The 23,207-nt window shown below is 35.5% G+C and overlaps 3 protein-coding genes across 3 annotated transcripts; all 3 read left to right on the forward strand.

The window, feature by feature from the left end:
• Positions 1 to 5,279: 5,279 nt before the first annotated feature.
• LOC125361252 (olfactory receptor 4A15-like) lies at positions 5,280 to 6,197 on the forward strand. Its single transcript, XM_048359584.1, has one exon. The coding sequence runs from the start codon at positions 5,286 to 5,288 to the stop codon at positions 6,195 to 6,197; it is 912 nt and encodes a 303-aa protein (XP_048215541.1). The 5' UTR covers positions 5,280 to 5,285.
• Positions 6,198 to 12,929: 6,732 nt separating this feature from the next.
• LOC125361267 (olfactory receptor 4A16-like) lies at positions 12,930 to 13,880 on the forward strand. The gene has a single exon (XM_048359611.1). It carries the CDS (start codon positions 12,930 to 12,932, stop codon positions 13,878 to 13,880), a length of 951 nt encoding a protein of 316 aa, XP_048215568.1.
• Positions 13,881 to 21,548: 7,668 nt separating this feature from the next.
• Positions 21,549 to 23,207, forward strand: LOC125361875 (olfactory receptor 4A5-like). The gene is made up of 2 exons (XM_048360482.1): positions 21,549 to 22,462; positions 23,186 to 23,207. The coding sequence occupies exons 1-2, from the start codon at positions 21,549 to 21,551 to the stop codon at positions 23,205 to 23,207; spliced, it is 936 nt and encodes a 311-aa protein (XP_048216439.1).

Here is a 23,207-nt window from a genome sequence, read left to right on the forward strand (position 1 = left end):
AGAAGCTTGTGCTTAATTCATAAGCATCTTACAGTGAATTCTTATAAAGAGGTTACTCAACTCAATGTATTCTCTAGAACTGGTTCTTTTCATTAAAATCATGAAATAATAAGTTATCCTTTGAGATTACAATACATTTTATATGAAATTAGGGAAGCTGAATGAAAGATACCAATATTTTTTCCTATAACAAGTTTAAAAGTCCAACTGCAGTCACCTTGAAACTTTGTCTTTCAATTCATCCTAAGAGGGGAGAGGGGTGGGAGTTCAAGGCTGCCCTGTACTGCTTGGTGAGATCCAGTCTCCAACTACAATACAAAGGAACATAAAAGAAAACAGAGCACTACAAATGAGATATTACCAATGAAGAGGGTTTTTTCGGGGCTGGGAATATGGCCTAGTGGCAAGAGTGCCTGCCTCTTATACATGAGGCCCTGGGTTCAATTCCCCAGCACCACATATACAGAAAACGGCCAGAAGTGGTGCTGTGGCTCAAGTGGCAGAGTGCTAGCCTTGAGCAAAAAGAAGCCAGGGACAGTGCTCAGGCCCTGAGTCCAAGCCACAGGACTGGCAAAAACACACACACACACACACAAAAAACAAACAAACAAAAAACAAAAAACAAAAAAAAAGTGAAGAGGGTTTTTTCTAATGTGGAAATAGTTGATGGAAATAATTTCTAGTTTATTTTTCCCCCCTCTCAATTGGTGCCAGGTTTGAATTCATAGCATCATGCTTGCTAAGCAAGGTCTCTACTACTTGAGCTATACCTCCAGTCATTGCTTTTTTATGTAGAGATTATTATCTGTCATTATGAGGACTTGAAATAAGGGCTGCATGTTTGATAAGTGGATGCTACCACTTGGGCCACATCTCTCAGTCTTGTTTTTATTGTGTAATCTAGCAATTCTGTTTCCATGTATTTATTTACATGAAATAAAAAAGGACTTAAAATATTTGCAGTTTTGGGTTCAACATAGCATAATTATTCAGGATAATTAATGCAATAACATGATAAAGTGTCTGGCACTGGATGAATGGACAAAGAAAAAATACAAGGGAATGTTACTGAGCTTTGTATTAGAAAAATATTCTATATGAATCTGGAAAGACATTATAATAATATTCTATATGAACCTGGAGGATATTATAATGAATTTCATGCCAGATGCAGAAACAAAATACGTATTGTATCACTTATGTAGCATATGAAATAGTCAAATTCATGGCAGCAGAGACAAAAGTGATCTTGGCAGAACCTGGAAACTTACTAAGTTTCAATTTGAAACATTGTAATATACAGGACAGTAGCCACAGTTAAGAATGTATTATGTATTTGAAATTTACTAGAGAGCTAAACTGTTTTTAACCACGAAAGTAAATGAAAGAAAATAGCATTTACCCAACATGATAGTTGTGTTTATTACTTTAATTGTAGTGATCATTTTGCAAATGACATTTAAGAAAAACCAAATTGATTACCTATATATCAATTGTGCATCAATAGAGCTGGAAAAGTATAAAACAGAACTGATACTATTGTCCTACTAAACAATGACTACTGTACAATGCAGTTTAACATTTCTTTCTAGATACTTTTACATGTAGAATAAATTTCAGTAGAGATTTATAGTTAGATGCAAATGTTTCAAATTCATTTAGATTGCTTCTTAATTTGTAAACAATTAGTTCTATAATGACATCAATTTCTAGTTGAGTTCTTTATTACTTGATATGTATTCTTTATGAATTAAATACTTTGGAACAGAGTAACAATGTGTGTTATAATACTGTGTATTATTTACCTCTTTGAATGTTTCATGAATACTAATAATTTCATATGTGTTTTTTTCTTACTTCAGTATTAATGTAAATCTACCAAATGCCTGTTTGAATCTATGTGATAAGCAATGGCACTTCTCTTAGGGGAAAAGCAGCTTCATCTGTATTTGAATCAAGTTGTTCTGGAATCAGTTTTACTCATACTAAGTTTATGAGTTTAGATGTCAACTGAGAAGTTGCAGATGGAACAGTATGCACACCATACTTGCCTCTGTTGTTGTCATGATTTTTACCAAGAGGGTTTTCACATGTTTAATTTTTTTCCTTGCCTGGACTTCCCCTTTGTGATGATTTGACTTCGTTTCCCACTCACCATGTTTCTTTGAAGGTTTTCTATTAGATCTGCTCATACAGAGTTACTCTCCTTGTGGAATCTCAGGAGGAAATTCCCTCAAAATTATGACTAAGGTCCCAATGAATTTAATTAAGGAGTTAGTGATGCATAATTAAAGGATTCTACCCTATGTGCTGACGTTCAAATACAGATGAGATGTTCACAGATTTTGTGCCTTAACCTCAGAGCAGGTCAATATCAGCATTAGTGTGACTGAGTTTTTAAAGATTTGAAGTGGTAAAGTGAATGTTATATTCAGTAAATGTAGGGTTATGTAGGGTTAACAGATGGAGATCTGTTGGGTAATCTGAATTTCAACTGAGATGTGTGAAGACAGGCCAGAATCAATAAAGTTTTAAAGGCTATTTTATTGTTTCACTTTTATTGATATAGAATATCAACTTTATATAAACACAAATTTATGATCTTTTTCTCTTAAAATCTCACCACTTTTAACCTCAAAATGCTTCCCTTTTCTTAGTGATTAGGGACAATTTTTTCATAAGAAAGATTGCAAACATCTTTGCTCATAATCAATACTCATAGTTCCCAAGCTCAGAGAAAATTTTTTGGTATTCACTAAAAAATGGCTTAAAAGCATGGTAAGAACTGATCAGATGGAACTATTTCAAGGTCTAGCAAAGCTGTATATGACATTTTGTTGTCTGTTCAGAGCTGGCATCAAGTATGCACAGCTCTAGTCATGTAAGACCCAGGAAAAGGCATAACAGCACAGAATTTGGACTGGCTGAATGATTTCTTTACACCCGTAACCCAGAAAGTATGTTTATTGGTAAGATTCTGCACAAGGCATTGTGTGATGTAACAAACAGTAGAAACATTCTTTTAAAAGTTCTTCTATGTGATTCTGACAATCATATCTATCATGGATCTGTTGTGATTGCTAGACCATATGCATATTAATTCAAATTTCTAATGTTTTAATGTTACAAAAATCTAGAATAAATTTAATTGCTTTAACCTCAGTATTTTCAGAAACTAATTTCAAGTGTAGCTCATTAAATGATATTTTATTGGGCAGGCGTTCTAAATCTTATGGTGGAATGAATGTATTTTCTCTAAGCCTTGTTAGTACATTGAGAATTAGGATGCCACATCATCTGTACAAGCTGAATGAATAACTTTCAAGAACCCAAGGTAATAATTGAGAAAGACTGCTGTTACTTCAAGTTCATAGACTGGTAGTCCAAGTAAAGGGAAGACTAAAGTTGAGCACTGGACTTTGTAAAATGGAGGGGTGGTATTAACAACAGTTCTGAAGCTACTTACCTGAAAGAGATGTGGGGCCAAAATGGAAAATAAGTTTCCAGGAAAGCATACATCCTTCCATATTTTCCCATGCACCATAATTGTGTCTGCACATTTATGAGTGGATATGTGTATCTTTATTTGTATTTTATAATATTATATTATGCATAACTTTATACTATTGCTTTCTTACTCAACAGTAACTTGTGGAAATTTCTCTCAAATATACCTAGTTGTAATTATTTATCTAAATGGTAGTTTTCCATTTAATAAGACTGTGTTCTATCCAACCGTTTATTTGTTAGCCAGTACTATAATACTATTACTTTTTGATTATTTAATGAAATTATAAATAGTGCTATTGCATGCCACGTAACTTTTAGTTTTCTTCTTAAAATTTTAGAATAAATTTTAAAAGGTTGAGATAACTGCATGTATTTAAAATGTTTTCAATGTGGATTGTCAAATTATTTACAAAATGTAAAACTTATGTTTTTACTTTAGTGTAGATAATATGGTTGCCATTTATATCTTTCACTTTTTAAGGTAGTGCCAGTCACTTTTTAAATGTTATTGCTTTTTATTTGTCTGTCTGAGGGATATCAGATATCACTTGTTTTTTTTTGTTATTTTTCACTTTTTTATTTACAAGTGAAATTAAGCATCCTATAATTTGTACGTTGAACACTTAGATACAATTTTCTGTAATTGATAATATATGGCATTATCCACTTTGCTTTAGTTTGTCCTTTATTACTTCTATTACAGGTCTTTATTTTGCCCATTAACTGCACATAGTCTCTGCAATCTGTTATTCAAATTACTTTTTTTTTTTTACTCTATGGTATCCTTTCCTAAAGGCTGATATTGTCAAATATTCTCATTTAGAATGTCAGGTATTAGTGAAAATTTTATGACTATTGAGTTAGAAAACTATTTCTACTTTATTAACTTGAAACTGAATGTAGACTATACCATGCTTTAGCTGATCTTCACTCCATATTTATTTTTGTTTATAGTTTCAGTTATGTGTGTATTTTTTGTTGCCAATACTGGGGCTTGAACTCAGGGCCTGGGTACTACTATCTCTTAGTTTTTTTTTTTATTATTGAAGGCAGGCATTCTAACACTTGAGAGACAGCTCCACTTGTGACTTTTTGGAGGCTAATTGGAGATAAAGGCCTCATAGACTTTTGGGCTGTTTTTTTGTTTTGTTTTGTTTTGTTTTTGGCCAGTCCTGGGCCTTGGACTCAGGGCCTGAGCACTGTCCCTAGCTTCTTCCCGCTCAAGGACTCTGCCACGTGAGCCACAGCGCCGCTTCTGGCCCTTTTTTTTTTTCTGTATATGTGGTGCTGGGGAATCGAACCTAGGGCCTCGTGTATCCGAGGCAGGCACTCTTGCCACTAGGCTATATCCCCAGCCCTCTTTTGGGCTGTTTTTGAATGGTGATCCTCAGTTCTCAGCCTCCTAAGTAGCTAAAATGACAGGAGTGGACCACTGAATCCAGCTCCTTGGACATTTTTAATTTGGCTACAAGATCAAAAGCCTGTTGTGGCAGACTCATTTCTCTATATTCTGTTCTTTTCCCACATAGCTTTCTTATTTTTTGTTTCTTTTTCTTTTATAGTCTGCCAAAATGCTGAAGTCAGGAGCTATGCTTTAATATACCTTGCATTCTTATTATGTCTGACAGCTCTGGAACATAATAAGTCATAATGCTTTTTTGCTTGTTCGTGAAATGAACAAATAAATTATTCTGAATCTCACACACCACTAATTGATAATGATATTTGTGAAAAATCTTCTCTGACCACTGACATGAGGCTCATCAGAAGGACATATGGAAAAGAGAAGCAATGTGACTGAGTTTGTGCTGTTGGGCCTCACTCAGAGCCCTCAAGGTCAGAAAATATTATTTGTTGTGTTCTTGCTCATCTACATTGTGACAATGGCAGGCAACTTACTCATTGTTGTGACTGTGGTGGTGAGCCCAAGCTTGGATGCCCCAATGTACTTCTTTCTTGGTTATTTATCTTTCATGGATGCTGTTTATTCAACTACAGTTACTCCAAATATGATTATAGACTTACTGTATGAGAAGAAAACGATCTCCTTCCAAGCTTGTATGAGCCAGCTTTTTATCGGACATTTGTTTGGTGGTGCTGAGATTTTGCTATTGGTCGTCATGGCTTATGACCGCTATGTGGCCATTTGTAAACCCTTGCACTATCTGATGATCATGAACCAACGAGTGTGTGTTCTGCTGCTGCTACTGGCCTGGATTGGGGGATTTGTGCATGCGGTCCTCCAACTTCTCTTTGTTTACAATCTCCCCTTCTGTGGCCCCAATGTGATCGACCACTTCATCTGTGACATGTACCCTTTATTAAAACTGGCCTGCACGGACACCTATGCGATTGGCCTCACGGTGGTTGCCAATGATGGAGCCATCTGTGTGGTCATCTTTATGCTTTTGCTGATCTCCTATGGAGTCATTCTGCACTCCCTGAAGAATCTCAGCCAGGAAGGGAGGCGCAAGGCCCTATCCACCTGTGGCTCCCACATCACGGTGGTGGTCCTCTTCTTTGTCCCTTGTATTTTTATGTATGTGAGACCTCCCTCTACCTTGCCCATTGATAAGTCCTTGACTGTGTTTTATACCATCATCACCCCTATGTTAAATCCCCTCATCTATACTCTGAGAAATGCTGAGATTAAAAATGCCATGAAGAAGCTTTGGACTAAAAAATGAAGGAAGTGAAATGTGTCATTTGCTTCAATGATGAGCTGCTCTGTTTGGGAAAGCCATGTGTGATTATTTAATTGGAATAAAAATTTCCTCAGGTATAAAATCAGCATAATAAGCATTTATTCAATAAGTTTTGAGGGTGTCAATTTTTGTTTTCTAGACATTTGGAACTCATGAAAAGTATTTATCTTTATTAAGGGAGCTATAAAATGATTCTGTAGAGACTAGAAATTTATGTGCCACAATTAAATTTATTTTACTTAGTATGGAAGACAATTCATGTTTCTTTGTAAAATAAGGCTAACACTTTTTCACCATTAATAGTGTTTATTACAGATCCTCAAAGAATCAAATATGTAAATTCTTGGTTATTTTCTCCCCTAACATATATACCCAATATGCATGGAGATATGCACAAACTTAATTTTACTTTCCAAATTCAGAAATAATGTTTCTCTAGTAGAAAAGCCTTTTGATATATTTTTTTATAAAAATAAAGACAGCCCATTGATCTTCCTATTTACTTTAAAGTACCTGATAATACCTTTGCAAAATTTTCAATGTGTCTGTCCCATGCTTATTTACATGTCTGTGGCCATCAAAAAGGAATTAGATGTTGCTTTTCTTATGTAAAATTAATATAATCCATAATAGAGGAGATATTCTGTACAATGCAGAACTGAACAGTAGATGGAAATGATCATTTTCAAGAAAAATCTTACCAAAACACATAATCTTTTTTTGCTCCACTTTAGTTTTTACTATTATATATGCTTTTGCTTTATGTTCATTTTAAATTTACCTACTATTGAGTACAGTTTGATAAATATATGTGTGTGTATGTGTGTGCAATGATCAAACCAGATTAGTTAGCACTTCTATCCCCTGAAATGTTAAAGAAAATTTGATTAGCACATAATATTTGTACATATTTATGGGGCAGAGTGTGCTATTTTCATACATGTATACATTGTATGTCATTCAAACCGGAGTAATTAATGTTTCCATGAATTTGTTATTATTTTTGTTTGGAGAGTTCAAGAGCCTTTATTAATTAAATGTAGCTTTTAAAGTATAATATTGCCATAATATATTGTGCTTTTTTTTTTGCCAAAACTAGATTTGTAAAATCTTTGTGAAAATTTGTGACTCATGATTAAATTTAAATAGTGCTTTCCCCCACACTGGTTTAAAATATATGATCAAACAAATTTAGTTTTTCCTGATTTTGCTGCTTAGTATGGATTTACGTGGAGTTCAAGTAATGGGAAAACGAGGTTTTTGTGGCAAATCATAGAACAGGAGAGACATTGTATCATTTTTATCTCCACCAATATTTTGTGGAGTTTGCTTATATAATTTCACATACATTCCAGACATGATAGTATTTATTAATATCAATCATTGACTTGTATCAGAGTTTATATATCTTATTCCTTCATTATTAGACATGCAAATAAGAATAGTAATGATAACAGTAAAAATAAGTCAAGCGTGATGGCTCATGCTTATAATCCTGCTAATCATGTGGCTTGAGATCTGATCAAGGTTCAAAGCCAATCTGGGCAGAGAAATCCATGAGACTCTTATCTCCAATTATGTAATCCAAAATCAAAAGTGCAGGTGTGGTTCAAGTGGTATAAAGCCTGTTCTGAGCAAAGAAGTGAAGCAAGAGTAGGAGGCTTAGATTTCAAGCCCAGCACCAGCATAAAGACCCAAAATTCATTATAATATGGATATGTTGGATTTGACTCCTCACCTTTCAAATATTCATGTGATGATTCACTTTCAGTGAATGAGACACATTCTGGCTCTTCCAATTAAAAAAAAAAAAGCCCAAACCCTTCAAGTGTGAGTAGAAATGCCAGAGTAGACTGTTTGGAGTTTCAGTCACACTACTTTGTGTGATATGGTAGCTGGTTCAGATTTCCAATAAAACTCAAACTCCATATTTTATACAACCCCAAGCTAAGGACTATCCTATAGTACTTTCAACATTCCTTTACCAATTAAGCTGCTCACTCATCCCTACCTAGCTTTTGACAGTTCCAGTTCATTCTAATCCAAATTATCTTAACAGAGAAATTGAACCTTAAGTTCATCACAGATAATAAAATCATAATTCTCAGGTGGAGCACTAACTAAACTGCACACAAATATTGTCTTGGAAAAAGCTCAATAGGACTTCTCGCCTTCCCACATGTTTTCTGTGGATGGCAGGGGCCAGGGCAAATCTATGTGCTATGCCTGTTAGTCACTCTATGAACAATGCTTTGGGGCAATTTTGTACACAAGTTGGTTCAAATGATGGTAGGTAAGGGGAGTAAATTGCATAATTCCAATAGCCTGGTAAGTGTTTCCATTTGTGGCCTTTAGCACAGGCCAAGTGAATTTCAAAGTAAAAATAACATTATATTTCAGGATAATCTACATACATGCTCTAGCATCTGTGTCTAACTGTGCTTCGTGAGTTCTTTCATGATAGTGAGCAGTCATTGATGCTAGCAATTGTTTTTCAAAGTTCTTTGGAGCAGATTCTCAGGTATTATAACTCAGTGGTATCTATCATAACTCAGTAGTTTTTTAAACTTAAAATTTATTATAAAGGTGATGTGCAGAAGGGAGTTACCGTTATAGCTCAATAGTATTTATTATATTAGGGGTTTTGGCTTAGTGAAACACAATTTATTTTCACATCATTAGATGTCATTCATTGCATATATTCAAATAGCTATCTCCAGAAGATAGTCAAAAGGCATCCTGATCCTTTCTGGGTATATGAAAGGAGAAAAACTCAACAGCTTGTAAAAATATCTGAGCTCCTCTGTCCATTACAGTGTATCTGCAATCGCCACGGTATGAAAGCAATTGACATGCTAATCAACAGAAGAATGGAGAAAAAAGCATGGATTATGTATGTATACAGTCATTTAAACAGTAAAATAGTATTCAGCAAAAAAGAATATTATGATATTTCCCAGAAGACAGATGGATCTAGAGACATTCAGATAAGTAATACATGTCAGTAAATAGGAAGGAAACTTTTGTATAATCTTAATCATTTGTTGGAATATGGAAAAAAGAAAATAATTAAAAAGTTGAAATATATTCAGATAGAGAATAAAAAGGCAATTTTAGTGTGTGAAGGTGTGGGATGTGGAGCAAATTTGGAAATGCATAGTAAGTGATATAAAGCAGCAGATACAGAGGATGAGCAGTAAGAGGATTACAATGGAGAATTGTTCTCAGGATTTTGGTTACATGAATGTATTTTAGCTGTTCTTGCCTGCCAGTAAGACAGAAAATGTATAATTATGTGATGAGGAAGATATGCTTTTTGAAATATTTTAGTAATTTTTATTATTTACACATGTTTCTTATGGGATTATGTTTTTAGACCTTAATTATGCTTGCAATATTTATTGTAAAATGTACTTTGAGTTCTTTAGACTTTTATCTCCCCTTAGATCAAAAGTAAGTTATTTTTTAACAACAAAAAATCATGTCACTGATTTTTATTAATCAACCATTCATCAAAGTCCTATCTGCCTGAGAAGTGGCTTTGGTCAGCTCTAGACTGACAAATACCTGCTGTTGCTTTGAGTCTGAGAGTGTGATCCATCATCCTTTGTGTTGGCTTCCCTCCCCACTGCAGACCAATCAGTCAAGATACCCTGGAATTATTACCCAGATTTTGTGTTTACATTTACCAATGTAAACACAGTTGTGTGTGTGTGTGTGTGTGTGTGTGTGTGTGTACAAAAGGCAAATGTTGTTCCCAACACTGCTAATGAAGTCACCACTGTGCAGGCAATGGCTCCTCATTCCTACTTTCTGGTCTTTATTTATTGGGAGTTATGTTGAAGTCTTCCTTTGTTATGACTGCTTCATCATGATGACATAAGGCCATCCTATGCCGTGTGTGGTACGGCTATGTAAGTATGGCTTAACTATTATTTACACATATATGTATATGTGTATATATGCATAAACATAAGCATTTCTATCTATAACATAATGGGAAATCATGTGTGGTTAGCCTCTGCAGGCTAGAAATTACTTATTCTCATTAGAGAATTTTTTTCATATAATTTTGAAGTTAACTACTTTATCTTGGCAAGACCTAAATCTTTATCCTCTAGGGATTATTCAAGGATGAAACAATTAGGAATTACTTCCTGTTAATGAGGAATTGTTTCATCTGAATTTGTTTCACTTATCCTAATAAACCAATCTGTAATCACTTTATAGTTGCTCTCACGTAAAATAATGATGATTTATAAAAAGTCATAGGCTGTATTTAATCATATAGTGGAAGAAATATTTCCCTGGAAGAATAATGAAGAGGATCTTCTACTTGTGCTGGAATCTATCTTCAGCTTCTCTCTAGTCTTGCAAGGTGTCTTGTATACATCAGTGTATATAGAAGGCTGCAGAAAGTGTCCATTTGGTAGAATGAGAAGGGGGAGAGACTCGGGAATGCTTATTATTTGAAAAGAATGGACTTAGAAAAATGCTATTTTCATGGAAACAGTAATGGGAATTGGACATGTTGAAGGCTCATCACAGTGGACTTCTACAGAAATCTCAGACCCTCCCTACCGACATCTTCTTCCACTAATAAATCTTGCTGACTTCTAGCCAAAATGTATTTCTTCACAGGTAAATATTCTGCCAGCATGTATGTAATAAGATAGCAATAGCCTAGTAGAAACGAGTGTGTTGTGTAGCAACAGTACTCCAGCAACAATTTATATGCCATAAAAAAGTAAAGAAAAGTGGTGGATGTTATGTGTCCCCAAGGTTGAAAAAGTTATGAAACAGAAGTAGATGGAATTTTATTGAGAAGTCTCAGCCTGCTGAGATAGCATGTAATTGAACTTGAGAACATTAGCTATGAGGTTCTGGTACCTTCCTTATCCGAACTATGCAGCATTGTACATTACGACTTTCTATCACCTTCCCTATTGTGTGCACTCTTTCTCTCCCTCTCTCTTTTTATCTGTGGGTCCTAAGTTGTCTGATAAACAGCATTATTATTTGGTTACTACAGTTATGGCATGAATACACTTAATATTATCTAACATTTTGCAAGAAGTAGGAATAAACTTGGAAGTTTCTACTTGATTATAAAATATTAAAAATATTGTTAGAATTGAAAAGGAATGGCTCATTGTTGTAGACAGATTGAACAGAAATGATATAGAAATTATCCAATTGAATTTTTCATCTCTTCTACACAAATGGGCACATAAATAATTGTAATTATCCATAGAAAGTGACTCACACTACTGGCCTTTGATCCTGAATGTGCTTTTCTTTTTTTAAACCTATAAACTGCTGCTCTATTTCTTGTTATGCATGAACCATGCCCCATGATCTACTATTTCCCTTTCTGTTTAATTTTTGTCCATGCTCATTACCAACTTTCCCAAAAAGATCTGACAAAGACCATTTCCTTGCAAATTGCATGGTAATTCAACAGCTGTTAATAGCCAGGAATCTTGATTAATTTAAAAAGCATGGAGAATCAGGGTAGTGAATTTAAAGTGTGTTATTAAATGAGTACAAGAAAGTTTGCAATGGAAAGAATTACAGTTCTTGAAAAATGTCCTAACCCCAAGATATAAGTGCCCCAGGTATCAAGGTGCTAAGCACCCTTGTACTTATATGCTGACACAGTTCAAACACCACAATCTTGAGATTTTTGTTTGGGACACTCGTGCTGTTTGATCTCAGGGCTTTATGCTTGTGAGGCTGTTACACTAATCAGCCAAATGTGAAACTCAAATTATATTGGCTATTTTGGGTATAGATCTTGCATCCTTTTCTGGCATGTGCCTGAGCCACCAGCTACCTACAACTTAGGCTTTCTGTCATCACTGAATTCACAGGCATGAACTGCTGCGCCAGGATCCCTGTCCATAGAGAAGGAGTCTCCCAGACCTTTCAGCCTTGGTCGGCCTAGTACCCCAGTCACCCCAGTCTCAGGCTCCTTTCTAGCTTGGGATGACAGGTGTAATCAGCCAAGCCCAGCCATGGGGTACGGGGGATGCCTCTGAACTTTTCGGCCAGTGTTGGAATTGAAACCTCAGTTCTCCCCTTCTGTCCTCCCAGGTAGCTGAGATTACAGGCCAATCTATTGAGGTTTAATAAGCAATCCATACAAAGATTGAACATCCCTTAGTATACAATAGACCAAATACCATGTAGAGTGGGTGTAATTTCATATAGTGGGGTGATATACCTAATTATTTTTAAGGTGGCACAGGTCATATTGAAAGCCACTACTCATGAATACTACAAACTCAGAGAGGTGACAGCATGTCCATTCATATATTTAATACTAAATGTGTCTCCATGAGAGAGCTGAATTTTTTTTATAGTAGTAGATCTTTTTACATCACTACCAGTGTGTGTATGGAATACAACCTATTGTGAATGAGATACTGAGTGTATGAATACTCATTCACCTTTTAGCTTTGCTTCAGCATGAGATAGAATTAAGCATTAGACATAGAAGCATTAGCACATGGAGAAGCCAAATGAAATAATTTGAAGTTGATGATCAGATGGACTAGACAAAAAGTAAACTATTTGTGAGTTTATCAATGTGGTAGATACAGGTGAAGACACACAGCATGACAAATTGAACTTATGGGCTTCTTCACAATGTCCTAGCAGGTGATGGTCTCCTGCCATCTCATCTCTGAAAAAAGCATAACAGAAGAGTCAATGATGACAGAGAGGAATAATGTCACAGAATTTGTCCTCATGGGCCTCACTCAGAATCCTGATGGGCAAAAAGCACTATTTGTCCTGTTTCTACTCATCTATGTTGTGACCATGGTGGGCAACCTGCTCATTGTGGTGACCGTTATTGCCAGCCCTTCCTTAGGCTCCCCACTGTACTTCTTCCTGACTTACCTCTCTCTCATGGATGCTGGCTATTCCACAGCTGTCTCACCCAAGTTGATCATCGACCTACTTTCTGAGATAAAGACTATTTCCTTACCAGCGTGCATGGGACAGCTCTTCACAGAACACTTCTTTGCTGGTACTGAGGTCTTCCTTCTAATCATAATGGCCTATGACCGTTATGTGGCCATCTGTAAGCCACTGCACTATTTGACCATCATGAACCGACGGGTTTGTATCATCCTGTTGGTGGTGGCCTGGGTTGGAGGTTTTGGACACTCGGTAGTTCAGCTCGCTTTTGTGTACAGTCTTCCATTTTGTGGCCCCAATGTCATTGATCACTTCATCTGTGACATGTACCCACTGTTGGAACTTGCATGCACGGACACCTATTTCATAGGCCTCACTGTGGTTGCCAATGGCGGAGCCATCTGTATGGTCATTTTCATTCTTCTCTTAATCTCCTATGGCATCATCCTGAATAATCTTAAGGCTCACAGTCAGGAGGGGAGGCGCAAAGCTCTGTCCACCTGCAGCTCCCACATTACGGTGGTGGTTCTGCTTTTTGTTCCCTGTATTTTTATGTATGTTAGACCTGTCTCCAACTTTCCCATTGACAAATCCATCAGTGTCATTTTCATGGTCATCACACCCATGTTGAATCCTTTAATATACACCCTGAGAAACTTAGAGATGAAAAATGCTATGAAAAAGCTCTGGTGCAGAAATTTAGCTACAGATAGAATAAGAATGCATCTCTCACACTGAGTACAATTGTTATTAAATCTGAAGCAGAAACTCTAGTGAGTTCTTATAAGAGCTGTGGTAGTCATCTCAGTATAGTGTGTAGAAAATCTTTTTATTTTTACAAAGACATTAAAGATCCATTCGTCTATGGAGGGGCATCTGGGTTGGTTCCAGATTCTCGCTATGACAAATTGTGCTGCGATGAACATTGTTGTGCTGGTGGCATTACTGTGATTTTGTTTGTGGGCTTTTGGATAGATACCCCAAAGTGGGGCTGCTGGGTCATAGGGGAGTTCTATATTTAGCCTTCTGAGGAATCTCCATACTGCTTGCCAGAGTGGCTGAACCAGTTTACATTCCCACCAACAATGAAGTAGGGTTCCCTTTTGGCCACATCCCCTCCAACAATTGTTATGATTAGTTTTCTTGATATATGACATTCTTGCTGGGGTGAGATGGAATCTCAATGTTGTTTTGATTTGCATTTCCTTTATGGCCAGTGATGTAGAGCATTTTTTCATATGTCTCTTGGCCATTCTCATTTCCTCATCAGAGAAGTTTCTTTGTAGGTCTTTAGCCCACTTGATGAGGGGGCTATTGGTTCTTTGCGGTTTTGTTTTGGAAGAAGGTAATTTTTTTAGTTCTGCATATATTTTAGAGATGAGGCCTTTGTCTGTTGAATGTCCGGTAAAGATCTTCTCCCAGTCTGTGGGCTTTCTGAATTTTATGCCTCTATCAGAAAGAATGACATTGTTCCATTTGTAATGAAATGGAAGGACTTGGAAAAAGTTATACTAAGTGAAGTGAGCCAGACCCAAAGAAACATGAACTCTATGGCCTCCCTTATTGGGAATAATTAGTACAGGTTTATGCAAGCCATAGCAGAGCATCACAAGGCCCAATAGCTATACCCTTATGAACACATAAGATGATGCTAAGTGAAATGAACTCCATGTTATAGAAACAATTGTTATATCACAGTTGTAACTACTTTCAACTTCCTATGTGTATGTGTAGTTTCTATTATTGAGGATGTTCTTGTATCACCTTCCTATGGTTGTACCTACACTATCTCTGTAATCTTATCTGAGTATATTGGAAACCGTATTTACTGGTATTGGAAGTAGGAAATTCAAAGGGAATACCAAATTTGAGAGACACAGGGTAAAAAAAGAGAGAAATAACTACAAAAGCAATACTTGCAAAACTGTTTGGTGTAAGTGAACTGAAAACCTGGGGGGGGGAGGGAAAGGGGGGGAGGGAGGGGGGCATGAGGGACAAGGTAACAAACAGTACAAGAAATGTATCCAATGCCTAACGTATGAAACTGTAACCTCTCTGTACATCAGTTTGATAATAAAAATTTGAGAAAAAAATTAAAATTAAAAAAAAACAAAGACATTAAAGAATAATTTTCTTTGAGATTAAGATGGATCTTATAGAAAACTAAGTAAGGTGAATAAAATGTATAGGTAGTTATAAAAGGTAAAATGCAGAACATGTAACTAAGTTCAGCCTGATGCTTTGTTTCCTCAACTTTTATGAACATGTGACTTTATATAAAATTTTCTATGAAAGTAGAATACAAGCTGTGTTAGAAAACTCAATCTCATGGGAAAGTAATTTGGATAAACTTTAGTTAAATGTTTGGAATGAAAGAGTGAAAAAAATGGTTAAGGCGAGTAGAAAATGTATTTCTTCATTTTTTGTAGTAGTCAGGTACTAGAAAAATCATATGAGTAGGGAAGTTATTATAAAAGCAAAATTAAAGAAATGTGATTTTAGATGTTAATATCCATTATTATTCTATCTGCATAACTACATTTTATAGCATTGTACGTATTGTGTTGTGATCATATTCATGGTTATATAAATGCATATGTATTTTCAGTTTCTGAATTCACATGGCAGATAACATTCATTAGAGAAATTAGAAGAGTTAAGCTCTATTCCATATACTTGGATGCTGTGGTGGGTATATTGTAAATTCAAGACTAACTGGAGTGAGCAGAGTGTGACTCAAAAACTAACAAAACAAAAAACTAAAATGAAACCAAACTAAATAAATTGAAATGTTAGCCCTGAATAATTTTTTGTATGTTGAGCAGTTGATGATGAAAATTATTTCCTATTTTGATTCTGTGTAGCACTTACGTTGTAGAAAATGAATCTGAGTTGTAAGCATTTTCTTTTGATTCTTGCCTCTGCTTACCATGTGTATTTTTGCCATCATTTGGTAAATAGTTGAGTTTCTTCCTACTTTTCATGATGATGAATGAAAGAATGAAATGTGACTTTTTTGCATAACTTCTGTTTAACTGCATTTCTACACTAAGTAATTTGTTCTAATATATAAAAAAGTATGTTTTTAAATTTTGTATAATGTAGCCATGTTGGACTATCATTACATTATAGGTGACTGAATAGATTAAAATGATCCTGATTTATAATTTTTTGGATAGATATCTAAGAGTGGTAATCACTGGATCATAGTACTATTCTAAGTATTTCTTTTGAGTAATCTCCAAATGGCTTTGATAGTGGTTGAGCTTGTATACTATCCAACCAACAATATACAGTAGAGTTCCTTTTACCCCACTTGACTGTCAGTGTTTGTTGTATGACTGGTTTTATTAAGTAATAAGTTCCCAATGTATTTCTGTGTCTGTATTTAATTTTATATAATTTGTTGGTAATTGATTGTTCAGAAATATCCCAGTGAATTTCATAATTACTGAGGTTTCTATTGCAATAGAGTCCTTCTATGGTGATTTTACTGGTGATGTGGAGATGGGCAAAAAGAAACCCTGATACACTGTTGGAGGGAATGTAAACTTGGTCAACTACTCTAGAAAGCAACATGGAAGCCTCTCAAAAAAAACCAAACAAACATACAAGTACCATATGACCCAGTATTCTACTTTGTGGCATTTATTCTAAAGGTTATACACCAGGATACAGAAAAGCCACCAGTTCAAGCACATTCACTGCAACATTATTCACCACATCCAAGGTATAGAATCAGCCCAGATGCCCCTCAGTGAATGAACGTATCAAGAAAATGTGGTGTATATTCACAATGGAATTTTAATCATCATTTATAAAGAATGATATGGCATCATTAGCATAGAAATGGAAAGATCTGGAAAAAATATAGGTTAAGTAAAGTAAGTCAAGCCCAGAGATATAAAAGATATATATCTTTCTCTCATGTGTGGAAACTAGAGTTAATTTATAATTGTGTAAATATACACTTTGAGGTGATTTCTAAGTGTACACAGTGAATTAAGTGGAATGTGGTTGATTCATGGGAGAACTCAAAAGGCTAACTTAAAATCCAACAAATAACTATCAGGAAATGTACCCAAAATGGGTGTGTGTGCAGAGGGATTAGATGAAGGAGAGGGAGGATGGGATGAAGGAGCAGGGTGGAGGGTAGACAAAAGAAGAGAGGAAGAGGAGGAAGATGAACTCACAGAATTCCATGTATATTGAAAATTAAGAAAATTGAGGGAGGGGGTGGGCTTGGGAGGGCTGGAAGTCAATGTTGAAATGGGTGAATGGAAACTATTTTGTACAGCTACTAAAAGATAAAATAAAAGGAATAGCCCACTTTTTGTTAATTTGAGTTGTAATTCTAATCACACCAGCACTCATACCATGGCTCCTCAGCTTGCCAACTCCTGACATTATGAGATGTTTGATACTTTTATGATTGTAACAGTATGTGACTTTTCCTTGTGATTTTAATTTGAAATTCTTCCCACTGAAGTTTGGTATATTTTCTCATACCTTTTATCTGACATTTATTTATTATTATTTTGGTCTAATTTCTGATTTTCAGTAATTTTCTATTACCCTATTTTATTTTGTTATTATTTTATTTTTGTTCCTATGGTATGATTTCAGGATCTCACATTTGTAGGCAAACACTGTACCACTTAAGTTATCATTATCGCACTTTGTAGTGTAGGTTATGTTTCCGAAATTCAATGACTTCCTCAAACTTTCTAACCATACTACTTAATAACTTAGATTGCAGACATGAACCAACATGAGTATATTATTTACTTAGATGAATTTTTGCTAGCTCAATAAAATTCCATACATGCAGGCATACACACAAAGTGCATTTTTAAAAGATCCACTCATCTATTGTAAGGTATCTGGGGGTATTTCTATAAATTGCCTATTGTAGACAGTTCTGCATTGAGCATGGGTGTGTAGATGCCTTTGTTGGATCCTATTTACAAACTTTCAGATAGATGCCCCAATGAGTGGTGTTTCTGGACCATAGGATAGTTCAATTTCAGTTTGTGAGGAATCTCCATGTTGATTCCCATAGTCATTGAACTAATTTACAATCTCCTCAACAGTGATTCACCATTTCTTTGTATTTGCATATTTGCCAGCATTTGTTATAAGTATTCTTCATGATGGCCATTCTAACTGTGGTTTAGATGGAATCTCAATTTATGTTTTGTTTGCTGTATGCTGGTACTGGGGCCTGAATTCAGGGCCTGGTTGTTGGCCCTTAGCTTTTTAGCTTATGACCGACACTCTACCACTTGAGCTACAGCTCAATTTTTGGCTTATTGTTGGTTAATTGGAGTCAAGAGTGTCTGAGACTTCCGTGTACACTCCTTTTAAATTGTGATCCTTAGATCTCAGCCTCCTGAGTATCTAGGATTACAGGACTGAATCTTTCTGGCACTATCATTTTGATTTTCATTTTCTGTATGACCAGGGACATTGAGCACCTCTTCATGAACTTATTGGCCATTTGAATTTCTTCTGAGACATTTATATTTAGCTCATTTGCCCATTTATTGATTGGATTATTGGCTCCTTTGGGTATTTCAGTTTTGGGTATTTTCAGTTTCAGTCTGCTAGTATATTCTGGAAACGTTCTTTCTCTCAAGTTGGATTTAAAAATATTTTTACATACATGTTTATAACATACAACTCATATGTTTTAAATGAAGAAACTTAAATTTAGAAACTTTCATGTCACATGATGTTTTTCATAGTTTGTCCATTCTTTACCCATGGCAAGATTCAAATCTTTATCCTCCAGGGACCATACAAGGGAAGAAATCTATTCATGAGAGATTACTTTACTTGAATGTGTTCCAAATATTCTAAAAATCTCTAATAACTTTGTTACCTCGTTCATATAAATTATGGATGATTTTAAAGGCGTTAGGCTATACCTGTTCATATAGATGGAAGAATTATTTTTATGGCATAATCAATACGCTTCTTGAAGACTCCAAATTATTCCACAACTAAAGTCCTTCTCAGCTGGTAAATAGACTAAAAGCTGTCTAGTATTTGTTTTTATCAGTGCTTATAGAAGTTTGTAGAATGCCTCAACTTTCTGGGATGAACTGGAAAGACAAAGGCACATGTATAATATTGTTTGAAAAAAATGGTGCTAAATTTTATTTAGCATTAACTTGCCATTAAATACTAGCAAACTAAGCTGAATACTTGATATCATTTATCAATTTTTATATAGATTTCACTGTGATAAGTAAATGGTGAAGCCAGCCAGTAGGATGGTTATCCTGATACAGCTGAGCACTAATGATGGGAATGAACAAGGCAGAAAGGGAGATACAATACAAAGAAAATTTGACGTGGACTGTGCTGTAGGCTTATATTTTCCCACAGGTGTGTGTCTCTATCACTCTGTGACTTGAGTGATGACAGACCTTCTGAATCAAATGGAAGCTGTAGCAGGTGTGAGACATGCAGAAGAATCATAACAGATTGCTTTTATGGAAATCACAGACTTTCTCTGTAACCTGTCATTGCTCGCCACCAGATCCTGTACATGGAACCTTTTAAAAAATGGATTTATTTATTGTCAAAGTGATGTACAGAGGAGTTACAGTTTCATACGTAAGGCAGTGAGTGCATTTCTTATCAAGCTTGGTACCTCCTCCCTCATTTTTCTCCTGTCTTCCCCCTTCCCCAGTCCCCTTCCCCTTCCCCTTGAGTTGTACAATTGGTTTACAGCATATAGTTTTGTAAATATTGCTGTGGCATTGGTTTGCCATGTGGAACCTTTTTGTTGGATTCTAGTCCAAATATACTCATTCACAGGTAAGTTTAATCCTTACCTTCATTTAACATAATGATATTTCCTAATTAATACATTCCATAATCATACCCCAAATGGTATGCATGAGTGATTGATGCAATATACTTTAAATCCTGGAAACATTTGTGTTCTTATTAAATTGACAACCCTCCTGATGTGTTATTCTGAGTCATATTCACAATGAAACATCCAAGAACAGTAATAGCAGATGTATTTTAGTTTAATTTTTCAGCGATCTAGTAGTAGTCTAGGCACTATCTGATTGTAGTAAAAACAAAAATCATAAAAGGAATAGATAGGATGTGTGCCTTATGGTATAAGCACAAAACAGATGCATACAGAATTAGATTGAATTGCTTAAGGTTACACACATAGCAAGTGCTTTTTGCCTGGGAATTGAATTGGAAAGGACTCATCTATTATCTTGCATAGCTTTTTCTTAATGTTCAAACTGACACATATTTGTATTTACCTTTAGAAACAAACTCAACCTTCTTTCTTCTCACAATGAATTTGGACTTTCAATAATCATAATTTTTGGAATCCAGTCACTAAAGTTTCCTATTTGAGAACTAAGACTTAGAGTTTCATGTATAAAACTGTGCACACCTGTTTACTATCTAATTTTAGTTTCTGTTGAATCAATTCATACTTCCTAGCTTATACCAAGAACTCTGAAAAAAGCATAATATGTTCAAATGAACAAGTTAGGAAAACCCATGAGTTTATTCAAATTTGTGAAAAGAATTTGCTAAAACCTCTGGGTAATGAAGGTAAATGTGTTATAAATTTGTTATAAGCCTGAATGTCATGGATAGACTAAGTCTTCCTGGAACACCTGACAGCCATAATCATAACAAACAATTTTTGTAGGCAGGAATGCCATCAATAGTTGTCTAGTTATTTGCTATAATCTAAATCCTAATGCCTTGAGATTGAATGAGCACTTGAGAAAGACTGAGCATTCTTTGAATCAATAAAGAGTGACCCGCCTAATGAAAAGTGGAATGAAATTTAATTCAGTGAGCTATTTCAAAATAGCCTTCAGCGAGATATTTAAGTGTTATTTTTGGTGCTCCACAGATCAAGGTTAGGCCTCCTGACTAATAACGAGAGCTCAAACAACATACATATGTAGTTCTTGTATTTGGGAGTTAACCTATCATCATGAGAGTGTAGATCTGTCAATAGTTACCAACAAAAAAAAAACATTTCTCTAGATACCATTGCCGAATTTTTTGCCACGATGTGTTAGTTTAGATGAGGAGTCATTAATATATGATTTTTTGTGTTTGATTATTCTTTTGTATATTCATTTTGTATTTTTGTATATTCTTTTGTATGAGACACAGAGATACTTTTTAAACTCTTAGCCCTAAGCAGAGTCATCTGAGAAGATATGCAGTTGTCAAGGGAAAGGATATTGGGCTTTCTAGAAGAGAAACTCAATACTTAAATGTTTACTGGGATTTCACCACTGTAGAAGAAAAAAATGGGAATATGCTCTAGAATTTATGGTCTTGTTCACAATTTTATGACAGGTTCTGAGCTTTCATTTTACAAGTCTTATAGAAGAATAAATGGGACAGAGGAACAACGTTACAGAATTTGTTCTCCTGGGCCTTACTCAGGATCCTGATGTGCAAAAGGCATTATTTATCCTGTTTTTACTCATCTACATTGTGACAATGGTGGGCAACCTGCTCATCCTAGTGACCATTATTGCCAGCCCCTCTTTGGACTCTCCTATGTACTTCTTCCTTGCTTACCTGTCACTCATGGATGCTGGGTATTCCACTGCTACTTCACCCAAGATGATTGTAGACTTACTATGCTATAAGAAAACCATCTCATTCTCAGCCTGCATGGGTCAGCTGTTCATAGAGCACTTATTTGGAGGTGCCGAGGTCTTTCTTCTGGTGGTGATGGCCTATGACCGCTATGTGGCCATCTGTAAGCCACTGCACTATTTGACCATCATGAATCAACGCCTCTGCATTCTCCTGGTGATAATGGCCTGGGTTGGAGGGTTTGTTCACTCTGTGGTTCAACTTGTCTTTGTGTACAACCTCCCATTTTGCGGTCCCCACATCATTGACCACTTCATGTGTGACATGTACCCATTGTTGGAACTTGCGTGCACTGACACCTACCTAATAGGCCTCACTGTGGTTGCCAATGGCGGAGCCATCTGTATGGTCGTTGTTGTCCTTCTACTCATCTCCTATGGGTTTATCTTAAACTCCCTAAAATCTCACAGTCAGGAGGGGAGGCGCAAAGCCTTGTCCACCTGCAGCTCTCACATCACGGTGGTGGTTCTCTTTTTTGTTCCTTGTATTTTCATCTATGTTCGACCAGTGTGCAACTTTCCCATTGACAAATCCATAAGTGTGTTTTTTACGGTCATCACTCCCATGCTCAATCCTCTAATATACACATTAAGAAATTCAGAGATGAAAAATGCTATGAAAAAACTCTTGGGTAGAAAACGAGTGACATAAGAATGCATTTCCTTCCCTGAACATTTACATTCTACAGTTTAACTCCAAAATAGAACATCAATTGTAACAAAAGATGATATAAATTCCATGCATTGTCTAGGAAAACTTCTTTCATTTTTACAAAGCCATCAAAGATTAAATTATCCTTTAAGGGGGGGGGTCAGCCATATATATATAATATATATATAATATATATTATTGAAGAGAAATAAAAGATACAGATGTCCTTTCAAAAGTAGCGAACATCACTAAGATCCCCTTGAAATTTTATTTTTTTAATATAAATTGAAATGAGACTTAAAAGAAATATATTTTTGAAACCTTCATATCACCAAAGTTAATGAGAAATCAACACACATAATACTTAGGTAAATTTGGGGAACCCAAAGTTTGATTGAAGAATTTTAATGTTCATTGTTCTATTAGCATGGCAAGTTTTCTAGCTTAATGTCTGTATGTTTCCAGTTCTAGAAATTCTAATGGCATAGGACGTTGTATGTGATGAAAAATGTTACCATTGCCTGGTATGTTGGTAAATACCTATAATTCCAGTACTTGTGAAAATTGATATATAGTGTGTATTTGGAGCCATTTAGAGATCATGTGTCCAAAAAATGAAATAAAATGATGTGAGTATTACTGTATTCCAAAATACAAATATATTCACTAGATATTTCAAAACAGGTGTTAGTTTTGGTGCTTTACATACCATGGCACATTATTTCCAACAAATACTAA

This window comes from Perognathus longimembris, chromosome 13 (assembly GCF_023159225.1).
Source record: "Perognathus longimembris pacificus isolate PPM17 chromosome 13, ASM2315922v1, whole genome shotgun sequence".
In the NCBI taxonomy this organism is placed as follows: Eukaryota; Metazoa; Chordata; class Mammalia; order Rodentia; family Heteromyidae; genus Perognathus; species Perognathus longimembris.

Bases quoted from the DNA above. Each gene is read 5' to 3' on its own strand.
- LOC125361875 (XM_048360482.1), top strand. From the start codon at position 21,549: ATGGGACAGAGGAACAACGTTACAGAATTTGTTCTCCTGGGCCTTACT. The intron at 22,463-23,185 runs GACATAAGAATG...CATACCATGGCA, and splicing joins CTCTTGGGTAGAAAACGAGT to CATTATTTCCAACAAATACT.
- LOC125361252 (XM_048359584.1), top strand. From the start codon at position 5,286: ATGGAAAAGAGAAGCAATGTGACTGAGTTTGTGCTGTTGGGCCTCACT.
- LOC125361267 (XM_048359611.1), top strand. From the start codon at position 12,930: ATGATGACAGAGAGGAATAATGTCACAGAATTTGTCCTCATGGGCCTC.